Source organism: Amphiprion ocellaris, chromosome 11 (genome assembly GCF_022539595.1).
Source record: "Amphiprion ocellaris isolate individual 3 ecotype Okinawa chromosome 11, ASM2253959v1, whole genome shotgun sequence".
Taxonomy (NCBI): domain Eukaryota; kingdom Metazoa; phylum Chordata; class Actinopteri; family Pomacentridae; genus Amphiprion; species Amphiprion ocellaris.
In genome coordinates this window covers 8,895,420-8,919,521 of record NC_072776.1, presented here as the reverse complement: position 1 = coordinate 8,919,521, position 24,102 = coordinate 8,895,420, and the positions used below count along the sequence as shown (strand labels likewise).

The 24,102-nt window shown below is 40.5% G+C and overlaps 2 protein-coding genes across 2 annotated transcripts; both read right to left on the bottom strand.

The window, feature by feature from the left end:
• Nucleotides 1-1,779: 1,779 nt before the first annotated feature.
• Nucleotides 1,780-9,199, bottom strand: LOC111574581 (acetylcholine receptor subunit alpha-like). Its single transcript, XM_023279264.3, has 9 exons — nt 8,980-9,199; nt 7,869-8,011; nt 7,736-7,780; nt 7,118-7,227; nt 6,510-6,705; nt 5,289-5,526; nt 2,808-3,031; nt 2,357-2,593; nt 1,780-2,262 (listed from the first exon to the last, which is right to left on the bottom strand). The coding sequence occupies exons 1-9, from the start codon at nt 9,020-9,022 to the stop codon at nt 2,134-2,136; spliced, it is 1,365 nt and encodes a 454-aa protein (XP_023135032.1). The 5' UTR covers nt 9,023-9,199; the 3' UTR covers nt 1,780-2,133.
• Nucleotides 9,200-14,384: 5,185 nt separating this feature from the next.
• On the bottom strand, nt 14,385-23,290 carry chn1 (chimerin 1). The gene is made up of 7 exons (XM_023284300.3): nt 22,592-23,290; nt 21,058-21,142; nt 18,194-18,367; nt 17,180-17,257; nt 16,341-16,478; nt 15,786-15,891; nt 14,385-15,275 (listed from the first exon to the last, which is right to left on the bottom strand). Exons 1-7 carry the CDS (start codon nt 22,841-22,843, stop codon nt 15,104-15,106), a joined length of 1,005 nt encoding a protein of 334 aa, XP_023140068.2. The 5' UTR covers nt 22,844-23,290; the 3' UTR covers nt 14,385-15,103.
• Between the last annotated feature and the right edge of the window lie 812 nt (nt 23,291-24,102).

Sequence of the window (24,102 nt, the reverse complement as noted above, 5' to 3'; positions counted from 1 at the left end):
AGAATTCTAAGGTACTTAGTTTGAGAATTATTGTTCTACTCAGCCTGCATTCTGACTGTGATATTAATGTGAAACATGGGCTAACAACAAAAAGAGAGCAAGATGGCCTTACTTTGCCAAGAGCGCAGCATCTCACATTTTATATTTATTTTAAACAGAAATAAACTTAAAAATGGCAAAATTACCAAGTTAAAATCTAATATCTGCTGGACTGGGCTAAAGCTAAATATGTCAAGATCCTAACAATGCCTTTGACGATGTCACTTTTTCTGTATATCTCACTTGATAGTGATAAGAGCAGCTGAGTCAGCAGCTTTTCAGGTCAGTTTAATTCGATTTATCCAGCACCAATTCACATCATAAGTTATCTCAGGACATTTAACAGAGAAACATAAGAAATCTGATAATGACCTTTCTGCATGTGCTTGATGTCAATCGGAGGCAAGAAACAAAACTGCCTTCTAACAGGAAGAAACCTCTTTAGAAATAATCTGCACCAGTTTGTCTGAGGTTAAAGGAAATATATGGAAAGTGATAGGAAGAAACAACAAACAAAGCACAATGCACAAGAGAACAAAACGCACTGGGGAGCCTGGAGAGACCAGTTACCAAAAATCTGAACATAATACCAGCAGAGAGGACACAAGTGAAACTATGGGAGAAAGAAGACAGAAAATGAATGCCATGGAGGGAAAGAAGAGAGGTGCTCAGTGCATCATGGGAGCAAGCAAGAAAAGGACAATTCAGGGTTACCTGATAATAAAATCTATCAAAAAGCAATGTTTGAAATCTAATTTTGAAAGTGGAGACGTTGTCTGCTTCTTGAACCCAAACTGGTTCCTGATAGCTAAAAGCTAAAATAGTGTTAAAAGTACTTTATCAACAGCGAAAAGCTAAAGACGAATGAATAACAAAGAAGCTACAAACAATAGATTAATGACTGGAAATGAAAATGCTAAAAATAATTTATAAACAGTTGAAATAGTTACCATTTATGCATTACTTTTAGCAATATTTAAATGGTGATAAAGCTGAAAGTGATGACTCAGTGGTTGAAAAGCTATAACAAATGTCCTTTTCTATAATCGATAGTGTTAAATAACATAGTTTAAAATAAATTCACATTAGTGTAAAACACAATGTACTTGGGCTCATCCTAAAATGTGTTTGAGGTGCAGTATATAAAAAGACTAAGAGGAACTACTGTAATTTTGATAGATTACATCCATGTCACCACCATCGTATGTGCGTTTTAATGGCAGTACATAAATTCTGCTCGTCTATTAAACCCTTCATTCCATTAAGTCAGGTGCCTGAGTGGAAGCCAACTGTGCAACATGTAGAATAGATTAGGTGAAGCCTGCGTCACAGTCAGTTATCAGAGCAAATACACTTATTGGGTTCATGTTAAAAGTAACATTTTGCTGTGGCTTGATCAAGACTTGTGGATCTAGCAAATAAGTAACCAGGAAAGAACTGTTTAGAACTGACAGTGCAAAGCTACATAATGTGCATATGGATCTGACAGTCAAATAGAGCGTTGGCAGACAAATATATACAATGCAAGTAGTGCTTTTGGATACACTCGTGAAAAAGGATATAACTGGAAAAACATGATGCAGCTGGTGTCCAACAGACCTCTCGTGAACTTACAAACCAGAGGCAGGTGTATGCTGAAACATGACACACATCAGAATTCATTCATAACTGGATTATAACAGGAAGAATTCTGTGACATACTGTACATCTCACTGCATCTCAGTCAAGACAGTCACGCTGTAAACTGGCAAAAGCAATTTATTACATGTCTATAAACATGTCAAGCAAAATTGCACAATATTCCAAAATGTTAGATTTTCTTTTGAATTAATTCAACATTTCATTTGTACATATGTACGATCCCATCCCCATAAGAAAACAAATGTAGGTCTGTCAAAATGTGTTGCTATAAGTGCATTAAACAGGTTCTTATACATACAAAACAGGACCATTCTTCAAAGCAAACAAGCAGAGACTTCCACAGGCAGTATGGACTGTAGGGCTTATATAGAGGCTTCTTAAACAAAGGTAACATGTTCCACATTGAGCAACAAACTGGCCATCTGAGAAGTAAAAACAGTGAAACACAATCCTTTAAAGCATACTCAGCTCAATGAGGCGGCCGGCGAACACCCCTAATGTCCCGATTAGACACACAGCCATGAAGACACACAGCAGAATGTGATCCAGCACCATGGCCACAAACTTCCACTCTTCAGCAGCCTGGAAAAAGAGCAGGGACAATGTGTCACATATGCAGAAAGAGAAGCGACTGTAACGCCACATTAGAAACACTTTTCAGTATAAGAAAGGTTACATTGTTGGATTCTTCATCTGATTTCATGGTTTCTGCGATGTACTTGACTCCTTCAATGGCACTGCGGACATCTGGGTTCTTTGTGATGGGGGACTGGTAGGGAACCGCAGAGGCCTGGTTACCAGAAATATCGGAGATGTCAAAGTCACCACCGTAGATGGTTTTGGCCTGTTTCTCTTTGCCTGGACGCTTCATCGTTGAGAAGAACATGATGTTGGGAATGGTTTCAATAAAAACCTGCCGTAAGCAATAGGAAAAGAAATGCACTGTGTCAAAGAGTGCAACATCGGAGCAGTTACACAAAGAAAAAACACAACAAACACATGTTCTGTGTGCTTCCACTAGATGGCAATACAATGCAGAGGAAAAATATCATGCATCTAAAACTGTGGAAGCTTGTGAGACTCATTCATTTGCAGTCATTCAGCTCCACAGTTCCCATTTTGCTCACCTTGCGGACCCAGTCTGGCATTGTGTGAGTGCTTGGGGAGCGGTGGTGGGTGTTGATCACAATGACAGTGATGATGATGGATGCGATGACAAACACCATGGTGAAGAGCATGTACTTCCCAATGAGCGGCACAGCGCTGGAGGTGGAGGGAATGAGCTCCACGATGACCAGCAGGAACACAGTCAGAGACAACAAGACCGAGATGCTCAGAGTCATCTTCTCACCTGGAAGGCACAACAAACCAATTTCACTGCTCCTTGTGTCTTTTTAGTTTGTCTGAAAATCACCAAAAGCTACAGAACATCAGAGGGAGCTGTTGAGAAAGAAATGCTTGTGGTAAGTTGACATTTAGACTGATGGTTTCCACCTGAGAGGTCAGGATCTAATTAGAACATTTGTGAGATGACTGAGATAAAAGCAGAATAAAATGGACAAAACAGTTACACTTCGAAGTCCATTGAACAGCATGCAATCTTCATCAGCAGATGGATCTTGCTCATGAGAATGATCAAAAGCTTCAAACCAGCCACCGAGGGGACCTTGAGGTGAGACTGTTTTTGCAGGCGCTGCGTGGAAGATCACAAAACCTTGCAAACTTAGAGAACAAATTGCTACACAATGTTATTTCTTCGGACCTACTTCCAATCTTTGACTGCCTTGTCTGCCATTTTTGATGTTTTGGTTTAAAAATCATTCAAATAATTATCAAAAAATATCCCTCAATAAGTGAAACTGGTTCTAACTGGTATAACACATACAAAATGTGAACAGTGTGAAAGACCTTAAGGAGAAAAGGTTGTGAGACCCTAATTTGATCATGTCTCATACAGTGAATACTTGCTAAGAGGTTTAATATCACTGAACTTTGATGTAAAGAGGACAAGCTGTGTTTTCCACAGTATAATAAACTGTAAAAATGTCCACAGGCAATAACAAATTCTGTGCCATTTAAACAGATTTCACTTCAAAGGAAAGACTAAAACCTTGAAATCAGAGTTGCTAACGTGCTGCTGCCATATTTAACTATGAGCATGCAGTGTAGATACTCTGCCACAAGGGAGGGCTGTTTCTATAGGCCTGATTTCTGAGACCCCTCAGCTAATCAGGAATTCGCCTCCAGAATTTATAAGCCAGCACAATGACTGCATTGTTCACCCCCATTAACAAATCACATTTAAAAAGTAACAGGCAGCTTCTGTTTTATAAAACTAGGACCCGAACAAGTAAACAGATTCTGACATCGTTTCACACCAGCAAAATGCAAGACATGTTTTTTATTTCTTTTTTTGTTGCTCAGTAAGATCAGTTATCCCAGGGAGAGCGTCTTTTGGCACCAGCTTCTCCTCCACACTATCCTGTCAGCAGCCATATCAGAAACAGGGATCAAGTGATGTATTATACATTAAAGCAAAGGCCTGCTTTCAGACATGACAGCACAGAGGGACTCTGGGTAATGAGGCAGACCTACACACTGGGAACACGGCCAGATGTGCACATAAGCTGTGCAGTTCCTGTTGCAGCCGATGGATGCTGGGACGCTTCAGACTGACGGGCAGCATCAGATATGAATATCTGTCCAACATGGTGCCAGTTTATATTATGAAACAAATATAATGCTGCAAGTTTAAGTAGATGTGATCTCATTCTGACAAATTGCAAATTCATGAGATGTTTTTGCATGTTCCTTGTAGTTCACTCATATGGTGAGCATTCTCCCTGAACCACTCATTTACAAAGTGAGCCCCATGAATCCTGGCACTGTCATCTCGGAATATGCCCATGCTATCAGGGCAGAAATTGGCTTTCCAGAGCTGTCCGTTGATGGAAAGACCTGGTCATTCAGTATATTGAGGTAGTCAGCTGACCTCATTCTTTGGGAACATAACGTTGCTGAACCTGACCAACCCCAGATCATAACCCTAACCCCCACAGGCTTGTAGGCACTAGCCATGATGAGTTCATCACTTCATCCACCTCTCTTCTTACCCTGATGCCCCCATCACTTTGGAACAGGGTAAATCTGGACTCATCAGACCACATAATCGACCACATTTGTGCCTCAAAGACGATGGTTCATCACTGTTCTTCCAGGTTTTAATAATGTGTTGGATGGGTCTTAACCTGATTTTAGTAGTTTCAGTATTTTAGTAGTTTCTCCGTAATTGTTTTCTTTGCTTGACGCAGGCCAATAATTTGACCCTTCTGAGACAGATTAACATCCTTTCCATGACCACAGGATATATCTTCCGACATGGTTTTAAGAAATGAGAAGCTCCTCACTGCATCAGCTAGAGTTAAACAAGTTGTTGGCTACGGAAGCATATTCATCACTGCAGTAAATATCCAATGGAAGCTCTTACCTATTTGCTTAGTTAAATCTAGGCGGTGGCTTTTTTTTGGCCAGGCAGTGTATAATGAATGTTTAAATGATGTGTTCTGGTACCTGTCATTACTTTATTAAAACCACGAGTGTAAACATACCAGAATCTGTAGGAAGATAGAAGACCAGGCCCGTCAGGAAGGAGAAGAGCATGCAGGGGATAATGACGTTGACAATGAAGTACAATGGAAGTCGCAGCATGAGGAAATGGTAGGTGATGTCCAAGTAGGGCGTGTCAGGGCAGCAGGCGTAGTACACCCAATGTTTCCAGCCACGGAAATCCTTCATCACCCACTCTCCACTCTCCATGAAGTGACTTAAGTCTGGGCGGTCACTGTCCTGTAATAAAATGCAATAAACATGGGTATTAGTATTTCAAGTTCTGTATTTGTCACATGTATCAGTCTCAGCTGTTTAACTGTTTATATCAGCTGAAGTTATTTTAGGTATTTTGTATTTGTTGGTAAAAAGTTTCCTCAAATTTCTGCCTGCATTCTAAAGTGATTGTTAAATAGATGTTAAATGCTAAACTGTGCTGAATTTGTATGTCTACATTCAATCTTAAAGCATACATCTACAGTCAGGAGACAGTGGCTTCCCAGTGAGAATTTTAGCAGGTTAAAATTCTCTAAAGACATGTTAGACCATTACACACTGATATTTGAAAACATTTTCTTAATGTTGCATTGAGAATGTCCTCATTTTGTTATCACATAATATAAAAGGACGTTCTATAATGTGTTACCTCAGCAACATCCCCAAAAATATTCAGAACATTGCGGTAAAAATGTTTTATCTTTGTTAACATATCACATCACATGTTTTGTTAATGACACTCCATCATTGGAGGAAACTGTATCATTGACAACATTCTCCAAATATTCTTTAAATGTTACAGTTGATGTCTCAGTTGACTTTTTACCTTATAAGAACTTTATTGGAAATGCTAAATATATTTGAAATGTTCTTTTCAACATTAAACTAAAATGTTTTAGAACTTGGAGGTAATGTTAGTCAGTATAGTGGGAACATTTCTTGTGACCAAAGTTAGCAGAAATACTGAAAGCAGGAGGGAAACATGTAACTTGGCAAAGACAACAAAACAAGCTGTCCTATGGACATGTTTTCTTTGTTGAATCAGTATAAAAACTGTGTAAAAATGATGAATTGTGTTATTTAGAGAGCTTTATGGGTGCAGGACTTTGTCCAACTTCTTTTTTTAGGTTAAGATGCTTCATGTTTACATACAGATATGACAGTGATATCAATCCTCTCATCTAACTGAGCAAAAAAGTAGCCATGCATGGATTAAGTGGTATTACAGGATTGACGACGACCAAGTTTCCATCGTATGTCCAGGTACCCAGCTTCATACTGCAGTTCTGGAGGTCAAAGGGGAAATGCAGCACAATAATCTCACAGTAGCTCTTGAAGATGGCAGGTGGGTTCCACGTGATCATCCCGGTGTGCTCCAGCAGCACTTTGGTCTCATGAACGATGGCAAAGTCACCATCAGCGCTGCGGGCACACACAAACAAAGGCAGCATCAGCATGGGGGATGATAAGCTAAATGTTAACGCAGGGGGACGTCAGTGCCCGAGGATGGGTAAGGTTGGCACAAGTTGTTGTCACAGCAGAGCTGGTTGTCAGGGAGAAATAGCAGTGTGTCAGATGCAGCATATGGTGTGAAGAAGGAGGGGGGACCCTGCGAAACAGAGGCCAGATTTAGCCCTGATGAAATCTGAGCTTTCACGCGCTACAGACTGCCGTATAGGAAAGTGTGATTCAAAATGTCACTGACAGCTGCGTTGATTGTTTCTAGAAGTCAGGGTGTTTGGGTCACTCAAAGCTTACTGTAGTGAAAGAAAATAATGCAAGAAAAAAGAAAACAAGAGACATGGCATGGATTAAATATAGCCTGCTAGCATACTTGTTGTAGAGAACCAGATCAGGACGCCAAATGTCAGTGGAGGGGACTCTGATCTTTTTGATGCCGCCATAATCCTCTGGGTTCCACTGCAGGTTCACATCTTTCCATTGCTGAAAAAACAGAAAAGCAGAGTCAGAACAATGGAAAGTAGCTCAGCAAATATAACTATTGTTGAGGATTTGATATGTGAAAGAAAGCGAATTTAAGCAGAACGAACTCTGTGTTAATACATTCTCATTTTGTAGAAAAAGAATAGAAAATTCTATGGGAAATTTCCAAGCTACTAAAAGAATGATGCACTTCATATTTTGCAGTTATTTGAAGGTGGATTAATCTATCTCTTTGGCATCAAACTTTACAAAGTATATAGAGCACCAATACTGAATTAAATCCAACAAAACTCATCTTGGAAGAAAGGATTAAAGGAAGACCTTTGACAAAACACAATCAGCACAGCACATGACCTACATCTGGCTCTGGCCTTTATAGAAGAGATGGAAAAGGAAAAAAAAATGCATTTCCTTTTAAAGTCTCTTGAGTTTTTCTGCAGTATGCTGGCTTGTGCAATGTCTCTCTTCCATGGTATCGCAACAAAAACACAAAAAATATTAAGTGAACCTGTTTGAGTCGCACGTTGCTGCTGACGATCTGGTTGACCTCATCCTGCAGACACGGGCGTATGTGTTTAGACAGCTGATCACAAGGAATCTTAATACAGATGAGGGTGATATACGGTGACATGAAACCTCACCACGCTGATGAGCTGGATGAGCTGAAGACCCACAGTAACAACCACCGAGTCCTTGAAGTGATTGACGGGACGGACAACCTTATTGTAACCAGTGAAAAGGGTTTTAACCAGACGGGTTTCGTCAGAGGAGGCCCAGACGGCACCTAAACAAACAAACAAGGACAGCCTCATACTTATTTACTGATGAGCTCGTTAGATTTGGAATTGTTTCAAATAGGGAATAATGCTTTGAGGGGCAGTGTGACTCTTGCATATTAAGTGTGCTGGAAAATTGTTGATGTGCCAATATAGTGATATTGCTTTAAGACCGTCTGATACTTGAGCTGAGTTAATATGACTTGAAAATAGATGTGACAAGTTCCATAGTATAGGCATATCATGTTTGTGAATATAAGCACACAACAGACTGAAACTGACCCACTTTCATATGATGTGGATACAGTGTGTGTAGTCAAGCTCAATACCAAAAACATCACATTTAGTGGCTTTGAAAAGCTGATAGCAGAGAGATATTCATTTAAAAATGCACTCAAGCTCCTGTTCTTAAACCTGCAGGTCTCTGAAAATGGTTCATTTGTTTTTAATATATGCTACTTGGATTTTGTGTCAAAATTTGGCTATACTCTGTTTAAACATGTGATGGCACCCCCGTAAGAGTTGTTAATGGAGATATTCTATTGCTATTTCCGCCACATATCTGTCACAAGCCAGACCAGGATCCCCTTTCATTTTCTTCGGCTAACCTTGAAGTGAAGGTCATTTTCCTGCAACATGCTGTTTGAATGCTTGAATGATTCTGGACACATTCAACAGAGTAAACTAAGAAACTGCCTGTCCCATAAATATGCAGTGGACTCCATGCGGCGAAAAGCAAAAGAAAACAACATACAGGTCGTTGCCAGTAAATTTAAATTTGCTCATTAGTTTGGTCTTTGACTTGAATCATCTTACACTGACCTGAGAGGTTCAGTAAAATCAAAAAAGAAAGGCTTCAGTGAATATATTTATCTGTGCATATAACTTTTTCAAACTTCATTCAACACAAAACCTAATTAAAAAGAACAAACACACATTTTAACATATATTTTCTGTAATTTGAACAGCTTCTTACCTGCTAGAATGATTAGTTGAAAAATGAAAAACACAGTATTCATTCTTGCCAATAAAGTCAGGCATCCAAAACCAAGATCCGACCTCAACACGCTGCCCGTTGACCACTTGAGAATTAAAAAGGCTTTGACCCACCTAAAACATTCTTTCAACGCTGGCAAATGACTTACTGTACAACCTCTGGGCTCTCCACTGGCAGCCTTGTTGTTATTGTCTGACAGCGGATGTGAATGAGTGGCTGCCAATGCTTGTCATTTGAGAGGACCACATACTTTGTCATCTGTTATGAGATCAACGTGCCAGAGTAATCCAGCACTGAAATATCCCATTGGGAAGTTGGCCACACACAACTTCGAGGTGCAACGACACAACACATGCTTGTTGCTGTCAGTTTTTCTTATATCCATGGTAAACTATTATTTAAAACATTGAAATCTGTATACATTTTATATACAAGGTCGTGTAATGGAGATTACATGGGAAAATTGAAGAGTGATCTGTCTGCATGAGCTTGTTAAAGGAAAATATCTTCATGTGCGATGGATGATTTTAACTGGGGTTACATATAACATAATTCATATTGTTGTAAAGCGTTGGATTTTAACTAGATTTCTTTACTTTTTTCCATTTTCAATTTCAGGAACAGCAAATAAAACAACCTGAAACTACTCTGGTTTTATATTGTATTATATGATCCCCATCAACTACAGATGTCCAAACAAAATAGAAATTTGAGCATCTGCAGCAAAGAGATATAGACTGAAATCTCCAGTAATCATTCACAATAACGGCTTCTTCTGTAAAGACTTGTATTATTACAACTGTGTTTCCCTATATTGTCATTACACATCTCACAGCCTCTACTGGTTGAACAGTTAAAACTACATTAAATATAATTACATTGGTAAATACTTATCCATACAAAGCATTTATTAATGTTAATATACTGCATCCATGTGCTAAATAGGGAGACATAAAGATTCATGTGTTCATTAGTAACCTTTCAGTGGGGGTGATGAAGATTCATCTTATTCATTGTTAAAATATTCCCACTGTGCCTCAGAAATCCAGTTAGTGAAACATAAGAAATAAAATGCTATCAGATAATTCTGATTCTCAAACAGCTTTGTGTTTCCTGGGGTCCAGGTGTTAAAACCACAAATCCCTTCTTTGCTCCTCACTATGCCGCCCTGTGGGGCCTGTGATGGGTCAAGCAATTCAATTTCCTCACGTCCCCGATGCGTTCAATCAACCAACCACTCAACCACAGGCCTCATTCATCTCACTTAAGGACAAATGACCATTTTGGCAACATGTGAATTAAGAGAGATTTGCTTCAACCCTCCCCCCTCTTCCTCTCTGCCTGCAGTGACTCAGGTCATCTGGATTTAGACCATGCTAGCACCGTTTTGCCATTCTCCAAGTCTGTCATTTACCACAGGACGAACCTTCATTGTATCTGCTCAGTCGACCTCGTGGCAGCCGGACACTTTTGGTCCTCTGTCCGGTGTTAATTATACCACTCTGAAGACTCACACTATGATTCCTCCCTCTGGAGGGCGATGTGCTGTGTGTTTACATCTGCTCTGTAAATGTTCATTGAATCTGAATGAAAGCGCCTATGTAATATCTGCGGGGGGTGGATGGAAGCTGGACAACCTACTGGATGTTTATGCCCTGATGAAGATTAAAAGGATTAGAGTTTCCATAGAAGAGATTATGATGTGCTTTAAGGAATGCATTGTTGCAACACAAATATAAAAATAACAAACACTGGACAACGCTGCTCCTTAGCAGAAAATCATTTTCATTATTCTAAATCCTTATATGTGTAGCTTCATACTGGGTATGTTTGTGATATTTTTAAGCATTTTTGCCTTTTTCGGGATACAAAATCACTGTTCATGTACAATTCGCTGTTGCTTTGTTTTCTATGTAGCATTAAAAAATATGAAATTGTCAAGCCTTGGCCAGCAATTAAACAGAACAAGCATTTCCATTTCAAATACGTTGCACTGATGAACTGAGTATTTCTTTACATTTCAGTATTTGAAAATTCAGGTCAGCCTTCTGCAAGGAAAAAAACATTAGCATCCGGTTAAGAGGGAAAGGTCAGTTATCTCATGGATCACAGCCTTTCAAATTTAGTCCCATTGCTGTGAATAATGCACATCCAGCACACAATACATTTGGCAGACTCTACTTTAGCATGGTGTTATCACAGCATCTGACTGGGAGATAGAAAGCCTGATAGCTTTATTGGTGTGGTTTACCCCCTTTCACAGTCAATGCCCTGCGTAGATAAAGGTATGATATATTTAAAATGGCTGATAATGGCGGGGGAGGCTAAACGGTTGGATGAAAATCCAATTTTGCCACACAATCACCAGAGACAAGCCTGAGTTTGGCTTGCATTAACTCAGCGTGATGTGGTCCCAACACCCGAGTGATTAAATGTCAAGCAGTGATTGCTCCTCAAACGCTTTGTGGTGAAATTTGAGGTGCAAACACTTAAATGTCAAGAGCGGCTGAAAATGAAATATAGCATGAGCTGCCAGAATCTGTAAAATAATAATTCACCCTGAAAGCTCACAATGTCCAAGAAAAAAAATAGGATTTAAAATCAAATGTGAAAGACAAACACTATCCACACGTTCTTTAGAGGCTTCGACAGTGATGATATAAAAAGCTACTGATAACGTGCACGAGCGGTTCTCAGAAATTGCTCGGAAAGACATAACCTGTGGGTAATTGATCCTGAAATTCATAAATTTTATGTGACATTGTTTGCACATATATCCAGTAATTAACAACCTCCCGAGAGCATGGCGTTTTTGCCCTCGGTGATGTGGGTTTGGTTTTAATCACACAGTGAATCTGTATGACTGATGCATTGTTAGAGGGTTTACAGTCATGTGACGTGAGGCTTTTAGGCAAAACCTGTCGCTCTGAATATGTAAAGAAAAGGCTGCCTGGGTCATCCTGCAGCCTCAAATAAACACTGTGTTCATGTGTTATTTACTTAAAGCAGCCTAAAATATGTGATTTATGTTCTGTTTCTCAATTAAAGCACAAGAAACCACAAAAACACAAACCAAAAAAACATGTCCTAATATGTGTAACTGTATTTTTAAAAGCTGAGTGTTGTATACTGGGGGACTATTTTCAGTAATGCAATATATTTAATGGCCTTGTGAGTATTTATAGTAGCAGGATGGTGTATGTGGGATTGAACCAAAATAAATAAACCTGCTCATGCTGATGGTAATGATGAACATGTCACCTAGTATGGTTTTATTAGCTTTTAGGCAACAGTGGAGGTTTATGGAGGAATAAACTACATCTGGATTTTGCTACACAGACAACACTTCTAGATAAATTCTTTGTTGCTTCAGTCAGATATAGAGTAGTGAGGAGGTGTGCTATATACAGACACATGGCAGGAAGGTGTGCATTTACTTTGAAAAAGGTTCTTGTGTGATTTCAACATTACATCTGCATCATTTCAGAAGTCAACATGTCTGGGTAGTCTACATCAGGGGTTACCGACCTTTTTGAACCTGAGAGCAACTTCAAGGGTACTGAGTAGTACGAAGGGCACCTTGTTTGATACAAACTTCCTCAACAGCAAAAGTGCGCCATCATCTTTAAACAATAATAATGAAAATAATATGTAAAAAGACTGTCTGATCACATTTATGTTAATTATTCCTTAAAATAATTGGCAGTTTTGTATGAATCAGCACATTTGCAGCACTTTGTTCAAAATCACACCAGTTACATTTCTGTGCAAATTATCACTTCTAACATTTTTAGGAAATCATTAACTGTCATCAAATCATGCTTCATTTGTGCAAATCCCTACTTTTGTAACATTTTTGAACAGTTCATGAACTCTGTCCCATGTTTGTACAAATTATCAGTTCTGTAAGAAAAATAATCAACTCTTTCACATTTTGAAATGATTCCTATCACATTAGTACTAATCACCAGCATTTTGCACCAGCATTGCAACATTTTTAACAGATCATAACAAATTATTACATGTTTTCAACAAATAATTTTTCACACTTTGGTGTAATGGCACGGTGTTTTGAATGACATGTTACCTCTTTCTTTGTCTGTAAATGTGTGTTAGTGGGAAGCCTGGCATTGCAGAGCTTATCATGTCTTACCTTTACCTTGCAGCTCACAGTTCAGATGGTTCAGTTTCCCAGTGATGTCCGATGTAGATGTAGGAATGTTGGGAAGTCTGGATCACCTCTGCATCGTACAATGAAGCCTGCATGCCGACCCGTCATGGAGGAGCCCCGTATGTCGTCACTAAAACAAGCTTTTCTAATAGTACATTTTTCTCCACGAAGAAGCTTTTCGCCGCGGTCTATGCCAAAGCTGCCTTTAAGTCCCGGGCTTTTCCTGTCTGTAGTACGCATACAGTCTATGTGCGTTACCAGGTGGCTAGTTAGCATGGAAGCTAACTAGCTAAAGTAGCGTCTCTCCACATTATGCCGCTTTGCCGACGCAACAGTCGCCCCGCAAACAGGACACATACATTTATCTTTCACTGTCGTGAAAAAGAACTCTTCCTCCCAGTCACCGTGAAAATAGTGTTTTCTCTTTCACTTCTCTGTCATATTTTGGGGGTAAAGACCACATCTAGCCTCCCAAAGTGTCTGCGCCCGAACGCTTCAGCAGAGTGACGTGTAGTTGGACATGCGCAGTGAACTTTGACTCGGACAAGGTCAAAGTTCATTTACACGTAAGACATTTTCATTTTTTATTAAAAAAAATGTAATAAATATTGTAATTTAAAATGTGCATTAATGTAAGTATTTTTTATTTAAAGAGAACAGCAACTATAATTTTTTATAAGGAATTTCATGGTGACTAGTGTTATTTTTAGAACATGTGTGGTGGGCGGGCAACTCACATGGTCTCTGCGGGCAACCAGGCGCCCGCGGGCACCGTGTTGGCTACCCCTGGCGTAAACACTTAGTTGTGAAATTGAGGATTTTGAACAAAAATTTGCAATTTCCATTAATCTTTCCAATGTAATATGTTGAAATGTGTATATAAATTCACTATGCACACTCAGTTAGTGATGTGGATTTTCAACTCATAGCTTAACCGCTTGTTTGAAGACATCGTAGACGGGTGTAGAAGTTAGCAGCAGAGCATTAAAAAAACTTAAGAGTCAAATAAGTTCCTCAGAATATGGCAGACAAGAAGGCAAAGCTAAAGGAGATTGAGCATGACTCACTGCCACTGGGCATAAACATATGCTTCATAACAAAAGCTAATGCTGTTTCGTATCCGTTGGAAATGCAACTAAACAACCATGAGCGTCAACTCAGTTTTTTCCCGCTGCCCCAAAGTGGCCAAAAAAAATCAGTAAATGCAACTTGATCACAAATTAAATGTTGATTTTTATTATAGCAATTCAGACAACTCATTATGCACTTAATTTCTCAGAGTAAGGTTTAATAAATTAAAGTGATCATGCACAAATTGTGTACAAAAACATTACAGTAAAAAATGTAATTCACAAATAATGCTGCTTATAACACAATAAAAATGTTAAGGTCAGGCAAAATGCACCAGTGCGAACACATTAAGAGGAAAAGGCTCATTCAGCTAAGAACTGCAGGTGACATACAAACATTTGAGGAGATAAAAAAATACAGCATCATAAAAATTACCCCCGAAAAAATTAGTAGCTTATTTTTTACATCCAGCTATACAAAGTTTCACAGAAATAACTGCGCTGCAGGCAGCTGGGAATGTGGAAAAAACCTACTACGGAACAGACAAAAGAAAAATCACGGCGCTACACGATCTTAACACATGCTGGGTTACAACTACAAAGCAACAAAGACCCTGCACCATGCATGCTGGTCTGTCGGCTTCTGAGAATCCCCCGACAAAAATGGGGAGACGTAAAGTACGTACAAGTGTAAGGTTCATCATCCAGCGCCCAGTTACAGGGGAGGACAGATGTTAGGTCAGCACTAGTCCATACACAAGGCATTTAAAAAAAATGTATCAGTGGAATAGAAACAGTCATTTCAAGTCTTTACACAAAAGAATGATTAGAGAGCTGTTCTATAAAAGTCCTGATGTGCGTTTTAGAAGAGCACCTCTTCATTTTTAATGAGCACCTCCACCACCTGTCTCTGGTAGCGGATGTCATTCAGTGCTGTGACGGCGTCCAGGTTGGGTGCACGCATGAGGGTGGGCCCGAAAACAATGCCGAGGTTCTCCGCGTTCATCAGGTTGAATTTCTCATTCTGCGTCACCCTGAAATGAGCATAAAAGTTAGAAAAATACATGCAGCCTGCCAGTGGGAGAGTTTTAATGACTGTATGAGAGACACTGTGGAGGGGGCAATGGGATATTTTTTTTAAAAAGCAATGAACTTCCAAGCATCTAATGAAAATTTAGGGTAATTCACTTCTACATAAACAATAATATAAAAGTAGGAAAATAATTCCCACACAGTCAATATAGTAAAGTTAGCAAACATCACAAAAGAACACTTCTTTTTCACCAAATTCTGTGAATATATATATATATATATATATATATATATATGACACATATATATATATATATATATATATATATATATGACACATTTTGGCAAATTTTATGTTATTTTAGTAGTTATTTCTCCTAAGATGCAGAATGAAGAGAATGCAGGATTAAAACATTGCCACAACAGTAAAAACAATATACCCTTTTCTGACCTCCTCTTCTTAATTGCAGTATTTTCCCTTAGCTCTTACAGAACTTTCCTGGGTAATTTACCTTTTTAAGTGGGCCATGAGATACTTGAGAGTTTCACTGTGTGATTGCGGCAGCAGGGCGAGAGCTTCGCGGAAAGCTTCCAGCTTCTTCTCCGGATCTGCGAGCTCTGGGAAACAAAAAGGACGATGTTATTAGAGTATACAGACGACGCTTTGACCTCAGAGGACACAGTCAGGAATCAATGCAGTGACTTCTGGGGGTGAAGTTAAAGTCATTAAGCTCTGAGAGGAAATCTGAGGATGAGGTGCTGCTTTAGACGGCTGATGCAAGTGACTCTGTTTATTGCAAATTCAGTTGGATATTTATTCAGGAGTTAGTTTTCAGTCACTTGATTCAGAGAAATTAGTTGTATGGTCACATTTTAACAGTGCAGCTTAACTCAACATAATAGCACTGCAGTCCAGTCTCAACAATACACCTAAATCTACATGAAAACTGCTCACTGACAGCCTTTTTCAATCTCTTCAGGCCGATGTACTGCACCTGACATCTGTTTCACTTAAAACACTGCTTATACAGGTGTGCTTCTGAGTAATTTGTCTAGTTGTGGCGTACTTGCAGCCTCGATGAACCTGGGGTAGGCATCATATGAGATAACAGGAACAGGCAAATCCCTGAGGTACAGTTTGAGCGCACCCGCGATGATATTGATGTCTTCATAGGCGTTCACTGAGATGTCTGTGTTCTCGCCATCTGTGAAGATGTGTGATGGAATAAAGGAGACAAGAAGAAGAAGAAGTTTTCACACTCAAAATGGCTCACATCAGCACTTTCACGTCACAGTGAACTGAGGAATGAAGAGACTGTGTTACAATGGAGGTAAAAGAAAAAAAAATTTGACTCTCGCTCTATATTTTTGCAAAGTAGCAGCTATCATCTGCCTGGCCTGTTTTATTCTGACTTTCCCTCGGTTAGGCATGCGTTTCAGAGCAGGCCATGGCCTACTTGTGCTGGCAGACTGAACATCACAGTGCTGTGAGCTGGAATGACACTCTGTCATGGATGATCTCCCACATGCAGACTTTAGCCCAGTGCTGCAGGGTTTTTTCTTGCGGTTAAAATTGACACTGCACTGGACCAAGACAGACTAAGTCTCCTACTGAATCCCAACACAGAGAAGAGTTTTTTTCACGGCCACGTTTAAGGCAGTGAGAGTACATGCCTGGTTTGTAACCCCTGAGGTGCCCCCTGTCTGTCCACGCTGTGAAACTCTCCGTGAGAGCGACACGTCAGGATGGGATCTGCGCTTCCAGATGGACACTAATCCTTCACAAACGTGTCACTTTCTCGTTAATCTTAAGTGTTCTGCCTGTCTCATGCAATCGTATGCAAACACACTGTGTCTACTGTCATGTTGCGAGTTGACAGCTATCTGTAAAACACACAAGACCAACCTTTGTCAAATCCCATCTTGACTTCTTCCACCGAATCGCTGAATCCAGATATTCTGTAGAGGCCTTCTGACTTCAGTCCTTGAGGAGAAAACATGAACCAAACAACCTTTCAGATGCTGTCATGAGTAATGCAGAAAAAATCACCTGCATACATCACCATGGATAGTGTAGGGAAATGCCATTAAACACTCTTAAATATGCATAAGAAATTAAGGATAAAACGTCCACATTGTCACACAATGGAACAACATGGGCAGATGCAAATAGTTTTCTGCATCACTGGGCAAAATAATAAAGACATAAATCAAACTTAGCCTCAGACATATATTAGAGGGCAGACAATGAGGGAGCAACGAGTTTCCTACATAGTTGAATGATTTAACTGAAATGCAATCAACTAAGGCAGCAGGAAACAGAGTAATGTATTCCTCATTACACATTTACAATTACCAGCAATCTCATCGCTCTTCTCAGTCATACACCCCCCCAACACACACAAAAAAACATTAAGCCAAGCTGTAATTGAATCAGACTTTTAGCACTTCAATCTAAGTGGTATATATTGCAGATTACTTAGAAAATGAAGGAAAAGCCTTTTTACAGCAATATACACACAATAATCTCAAACAATACACAATAGAAGGAACAGAATCCTTGGAACAAATTTCAATGCTTTCAACCAATATAAGTTAAATTTGTTGCATTTTTAAAAAATATATAGCTTCAAGATAACTTAATAGTTGCCTGACTTCACATATGGCAGCAAAGAAAATGGTTATATTCAAAGATTTCAACTCAAATTATTATGGCTGTTCCATAATTCCATAATCCTTTAATGGAAATGTTCCAGCTGAATGCAATTAATGTCAGCCAATCAGAGTCCAGCATTATATCTGAGGATGTAAAATCAGTTGAACAGAAATAAAAAGCATTTAACATATTCATGTTGAGGAACACATGTCTCATTTTGAACCAAACACAAATTACCCACATTCACAATCGTCTTAAACTGACCTCTGGACTCAATCTCTCGTATGCACATGTCCACCACCATGGGTCGGGCTGTATTATACGCTTTCACCAGGGTTGTCAGGTCGCAGCTGTAAACTTTACGGATGTGTCTCATGTCCGGCTTGCAGTCGTTGGGCACCAGAGACGAGCACTGTTTGTGGACATTCAAACCACAATCTACAAAGAGACACATACAGATGAGTTTAGTTCCGGCGGGTCTGTAGCTTCAAACAGTCCTAATCGAAGGATGGTGATGTTTTCATTTGCACAATAGAATCTGTCAACCGTATAAAGTGAGCTGAATGATTTCTTTCACTTCATTTTGTCTACACGCCACTCAACGCCAAGTTCATTTGATTTATCTCACCGGTTTCATGTGTGTTTTGGCTTGTAGAAACGTGTTAATCCCCCTGATCAATATCTGCCCCTGAAATGTCACCAGACCTCTGGAGAGCTGTTTCTCTCTGCTGCACATGGTATTAGAGTCACCTTGAGAGTGGGCTGTCACCTTCAGAAGGCCATTTAATTATTTCAAAATGTGCCAGATATGAAACAATAGGACGCTCCTCGCTGGGTGGTTAAATGGTATATTAGTCATGATGTTAGTGTAAGTACCCCACATTACGGTGTGTCTCCAGTCACAGAGGATGGGGCCTGAGGCGCAGCTGTTTCAGGGCAGGATTCACCTTGTTGGGAACAGAGGTGCCCCCCGAGAGCAGATGCAGAGAAAGACTGCAGCTCTGCTTTGTAACAGAGAGCCATGCAGGGAATTAGAGGAACACTGGAAATGCCGTGGCCTGGAGGAGGGACGGCCAGCTCTGCTGCGTGCTCTATTCTTTTCCAAATCCGAGCTCAAGCACAATGGCTGTGGAAGCAGCGATTGAGGCGCTGCGGGCTACAGTAGACCTACTTTCCCAGACTAAAATGGGGCAGCTTTTCAAGCTCTTAGATCTTCTGAACCATCTCCAAGTTCTGAAAGGTTTTCTTTGTGACAAATGCCAAGTGTTTTTTTTTTTTATTCTAGAAAATTAAAAACAATTATTTTGATCCCTCCGAAGAATTCCGACTTTTAAATATTGAACAAAAAAAGCTGCTTCTGAAAGCTGAGACTCTATACGTTTCTGGGGGGGACCTCACAATATTTTGATTAATATGGGTCCCTGGAGAAATTCACACAGCCGGGATTTATATGCATTGATGCAGAAATGTAATTACCTTAAGAGATGATTCTCTTAAGGACATGAGACAGGCAGTATAATAGTGGAGGTCCTGTCATCACACTCAACCCTGCTGAGCTCCACGTTGTCCCTGTGAGCACACCGATGGCCCTGGGTCCCAGGTGCCGAGGGTGGGGGTGAACCCAGGGGACACCAGGAGCTGGGAGACGGGGGATGTTTGTCTTACTGCACCGTCAGCTCTGTCTTCTGTTGCTATGGTGAGGAGGCTGCAGCTCACTTTTAAGAGGACGTTTGATGGTGGCTGGTAGCTAATTTTCTAATCAGCACATTATCACCATGGCTAACCGGAGGAGCTACCAGTTGAAACCAGTCCCTCTCTGACTGGAACTGAGAACAAAAAAACACTACCAGTACTTTTTAGGTTTTTTTCTATCAAGTCTTTAAGTGAAATAGGGGTTGAGCTGTGTGACCCAGCTCTCTGGTTGAAGCCGGCTGAATTTTAATGTGTGTGGAAACGGAGCTCGTTCCTCACACTCCCAGCTCCTCTCCTCATTAAAGAGACATGCCAGCTTTGTTTTCCTTCATGGGCATGATGGGATGAGGCTGGGGGGCGTACTCTGATGAGGAAAAGTGGCACAACAAGCACAAGCAGAGGCTGGCTCTCTGGCACTCGGCCAAAAACAGTTCACACATACAAAAAGAAAAGGGGGTGGGAGAACATTTTTTGGTATGCAAATGTGAGCATCATGTGAGACTTTGCTGCCCTAGATTCTGGGAGCTGTGGTCGAGTCTGAAGGAATGGCAGAGTGTGGAGCTGATAAAGACTGGCTCCAAACATATGTGCTTTTATCTCAATTGTTGTCAGATTTCAAAATAAAGACATTAATAATTAATGGCAGAGCTCCTGCAGATTTGTGTGACACACTTTGTTGCATCAATAAAACATCAAAGACGCACATCCGACTGTATTATAGTGCGACTCTGGGATGGGAAAGGAATTCTTACAAGAGATACGGTGAAATAGAAATCTCATCAGAGTATCTGACATGTAAGTAAGATAATATACTCAAACCATTTTTCTCAGTACTACATGTGTGCATCTGCCACACAAAGCGAAGCGAAGATCTTCAGTGAATAAAATATCTGCACACTATGGAGCAATTGCTCACAAAATGCACCCAGAAAAATGAGATTTTTTTTTTTTTTTGTATTTGGCCCGCTGTGTGTTTTCAGGGTTATAATTCTACAAATGCTCCATTAAAATCATCAAAGTGAAACACAGAAAGCCGTTTTTACTCTAATTGCGATGACAGGATGTGAAGAAGAACTAAGGCCTGAGCATAATATGTAGTCATTATTTTTAACTTGAGAAGAATCTCCCTGACAGGCCTGAAAACTCGTTCTTCTGCGTGTTTGAACTCCATTCACAAACTCAGTGGAGAAAGAAGTAGGTCGTAAAAAAGGTTTTTACATCATATCCATTGCATCACAGCAGTGGAGTCCTCCTTTCAAATGTGTTATACAACCACTAATCCTCAAACTACTGTTGAGATTTTAGATTAAAACGCAATAATCCAGGTCCAGATGCTCTAAAAGCCAAGTAACCCACATACAGCGATGCTCACTTTAAAATAATCAATCGGTGAGGCAGTTCATATAATGCTTAATGTGGCTGTAAACACGTCATACCTGCACATTTGACCCCCTGAGCCATCAGTCCCCACATGAAGCTGGCACAGTGTTCGCACCAGTGAGGCCCCCGAAAGGTATGGACCTACAGCAGAGAGGAGGACAGTGACAGATATTAGCGATGAAGTGTAATGACAAGATATCGAGAGAACAGTGGGTAGCTGCAGCCATTTACTCCATGTCCACCCCGTTCCCTCTCCTTTACCCTGCCAGGAGACCCGTGGGTGCTGCCATCTTCAATGACACAGTGGAGGAGGATGATCCGTGCATGGAGGAGGATTGTTGTTTGAACTGACAATGTTGTGGTGACTGCAGCCGTGACTTTCAGCAGCTGAGGCTTTGCCGTGGTGGCACAGTGGGTTGTGACACTTCACCAGAGACGATGTACAAGCTGTCAGGGAATTTTTTTTTCTATGGAAACAGTAGAAGGCCGCCTGGCTCGTGTATAGGAAAGGGAACCAGCAGGTAACAACAGCCCAGCCAATCAGGGAGGCCTCTGGGAGCGAGAGCAAACCACGACTCTCCCAGTATAGTTGCATTAAGTCAATAGCAGCAGCACCAGGAAAGCCATTTTGTGTAGTATTCATGAATGCAGGAATAACACTGTGAAGGAAACTGTGTTATAAAAAAATATGTGGTAGTGAACACTGGTGATAAATTTGGAATTATTAGTGGTTAAACAGCTCATAAACGTCAGGAAATGTTCCCCGAACCAGCAGAAACCTTCTCACAGGGAACAGGTCGGCAGTGTATATGGTTTAACTCAGTATTATCAAAGGCTGACAGATCAGAACAGAAATATCCCCATGTTTACTCACCAACAGAGTCTATTCTTGTAAATATTGTGTGATTATTGCTTTGATTTCTTTTCGATTAGTTGTTTTTTTGTTCACTATCTAATGAAGAAAGTTGATGTCAATCACCTAGAGTTGTGTCATCTGACATTTCTTTGGGCATTTTTCCTGTTTCCAGAATCTATTAATCGCAATTCTTTATGTATTGTTTAAATAAGTTCGGCAGTTGGAATTATTTTAGTGGAACAGTTAAATGTTTAGTATAGTCATACGTTAGAATATTTAAAGGTTGAATTGCATCATTGATGAGGAGAACAAAACAGCAGAAAGAGAGCAGTGAGCATCAGCAGTTTGAAAGCCTTGATGGTAATATTTCTCTCACTGCTCTCCATCCCATTAACCAGCCAAACTAGGAGAGTGAGCCTGAGCCAAACAGGGTTACAGTCCTCCACTGTTTCCCTTCTCCATCGGCCTAATCTCTCCATCTGGTGCTCGAACTAACAGCAGTGGTTCACAGACCACCAAACAGATTTTCTTTTGATAAAGGCTCACAGGACAGACCAAAAACAGCTCTGTTTTTCATCCCCTCTCTCCCATTCAGCCACACACACCTCCCCTCCCCTTCCATTTCCCAGAAGGGTCGCAAGAGAAGCAGCCCTCTGGCCACACATGATGAAATTATACCAATGTTCTGGAGATTCAACAGCTGACAAGCGTTCTGTTAGTTCACTCAGCCTCACCTTGAAGTTGTGGACTTTCTCAGATTTGGGCGTCCGGTCGCTCTCCTTCAGCGTGGCTCTGCGAACCAGCGAGGTGAGCTGCGAATAGGCGAACAGTTTAAGTGGCTGCCAGAAAGTGGCTGAAGGTTTTTGTGGCCCCATCCTCATTCCCAGAGCTGCCGCCAGAATATCCTCCTGATTGGCCTCTCGCTTGGCCTTTTGCACCAGATGCTTCTCTTCCTTGTTAACCTCGTAGGACTCTCTAGATGGCATTCTGGAGCTGTAGTCTTCCAAACCAGATGAAGAAACAAACCCAGTGGAAAAAGTCCCCAAAAAAATGAAGGGTAAACTCCTTGATGTTCAGAGCAAGTGTATGTCAAACAGCATTACTTGCATTGTCCCAGTTAAACAGAGACATTGCAGGCAACAAAATGCAAATTTAAATTCTATAAATCATTCAAAAGAGTCCAAAAGAAAAAAAAAATAACAGTGCTTTCTATCAAATGATCTCACAGCAGTGAGAGTAGATCAAGTGGAGCCTCTGTGATAGGAGTGCCAGGTTTTATACAAAAGAGGTGCAGCCTTGGGTGCTCATGTGGTTCTCTGGGAACGTATATGCAGATGAGCTGAGTGGTTGCGCTAATCCTCTCCTCCCTGTGCAGAGCTGATATTCTCCCTGGAACAGAGACAGCGCACTGTTGTGTATGGATGCTGTCAGGGCGGACAGAGAGAGGGGGAGGAGTATGGGGGTGGGCCCTGTAGCAGCCACAGCAGATTAAATGGATCCCACCAGCCAATCACAGCAGGGACGCACCAGCTTTATAGTAGCCTCTACCCCGCCCCCACACAGCCATCAGATATCCAAGCAGGGGAGCCTGGGTAGGCAGAAATGAAGAGTGGGATGATAATGAGCAATGAATGAGTCACGCATCAAGAGTGGGCTACAGCCGGGAGAACTTGCGACAGCAGTGGGCCGTTAGAGACGGGAGCTATTTTCAAAATCATGTTGCCACAGAAACCGATCACGACTGGGGCCACAAAGTGCAAAAATACAAAAGACGCAAGCAGCCAACCATAACAGGGCATCACTGATACTAACGCCTGCAGTCACACAAAGTGATGCTCTAACTTTCAAACGAACACAGCACCGGACTAAAAAAGAAAAATAGCAAAAACAAAACAGGAAATGAATGAAACTGAAACACGAAGCAACTCCTGATAAAATATTAAATCAGACAAGACAGACATTGTATTTAAACAAGCCGTGCATGATGAAACAGCTTTGAAATTTTGACATTATTATGTAGCAAAACAGATTAAAACAGAGAAGACGTACTTTGTTGTTTTTGCACTCTTTAATGATGTATTTTGTCTCTGTTATGTGAATTACCTTGAATTGCCTTTGGCTATGATGTATGCTTTATGACAACAACGTAAACACCACCCTCAAAGAAAAAAATCAATTCAATTTTGATGGAATTGCAAAGTAAAAGCAATAGCTGAATATTTTAAAACCAGTATACACAGTTGCT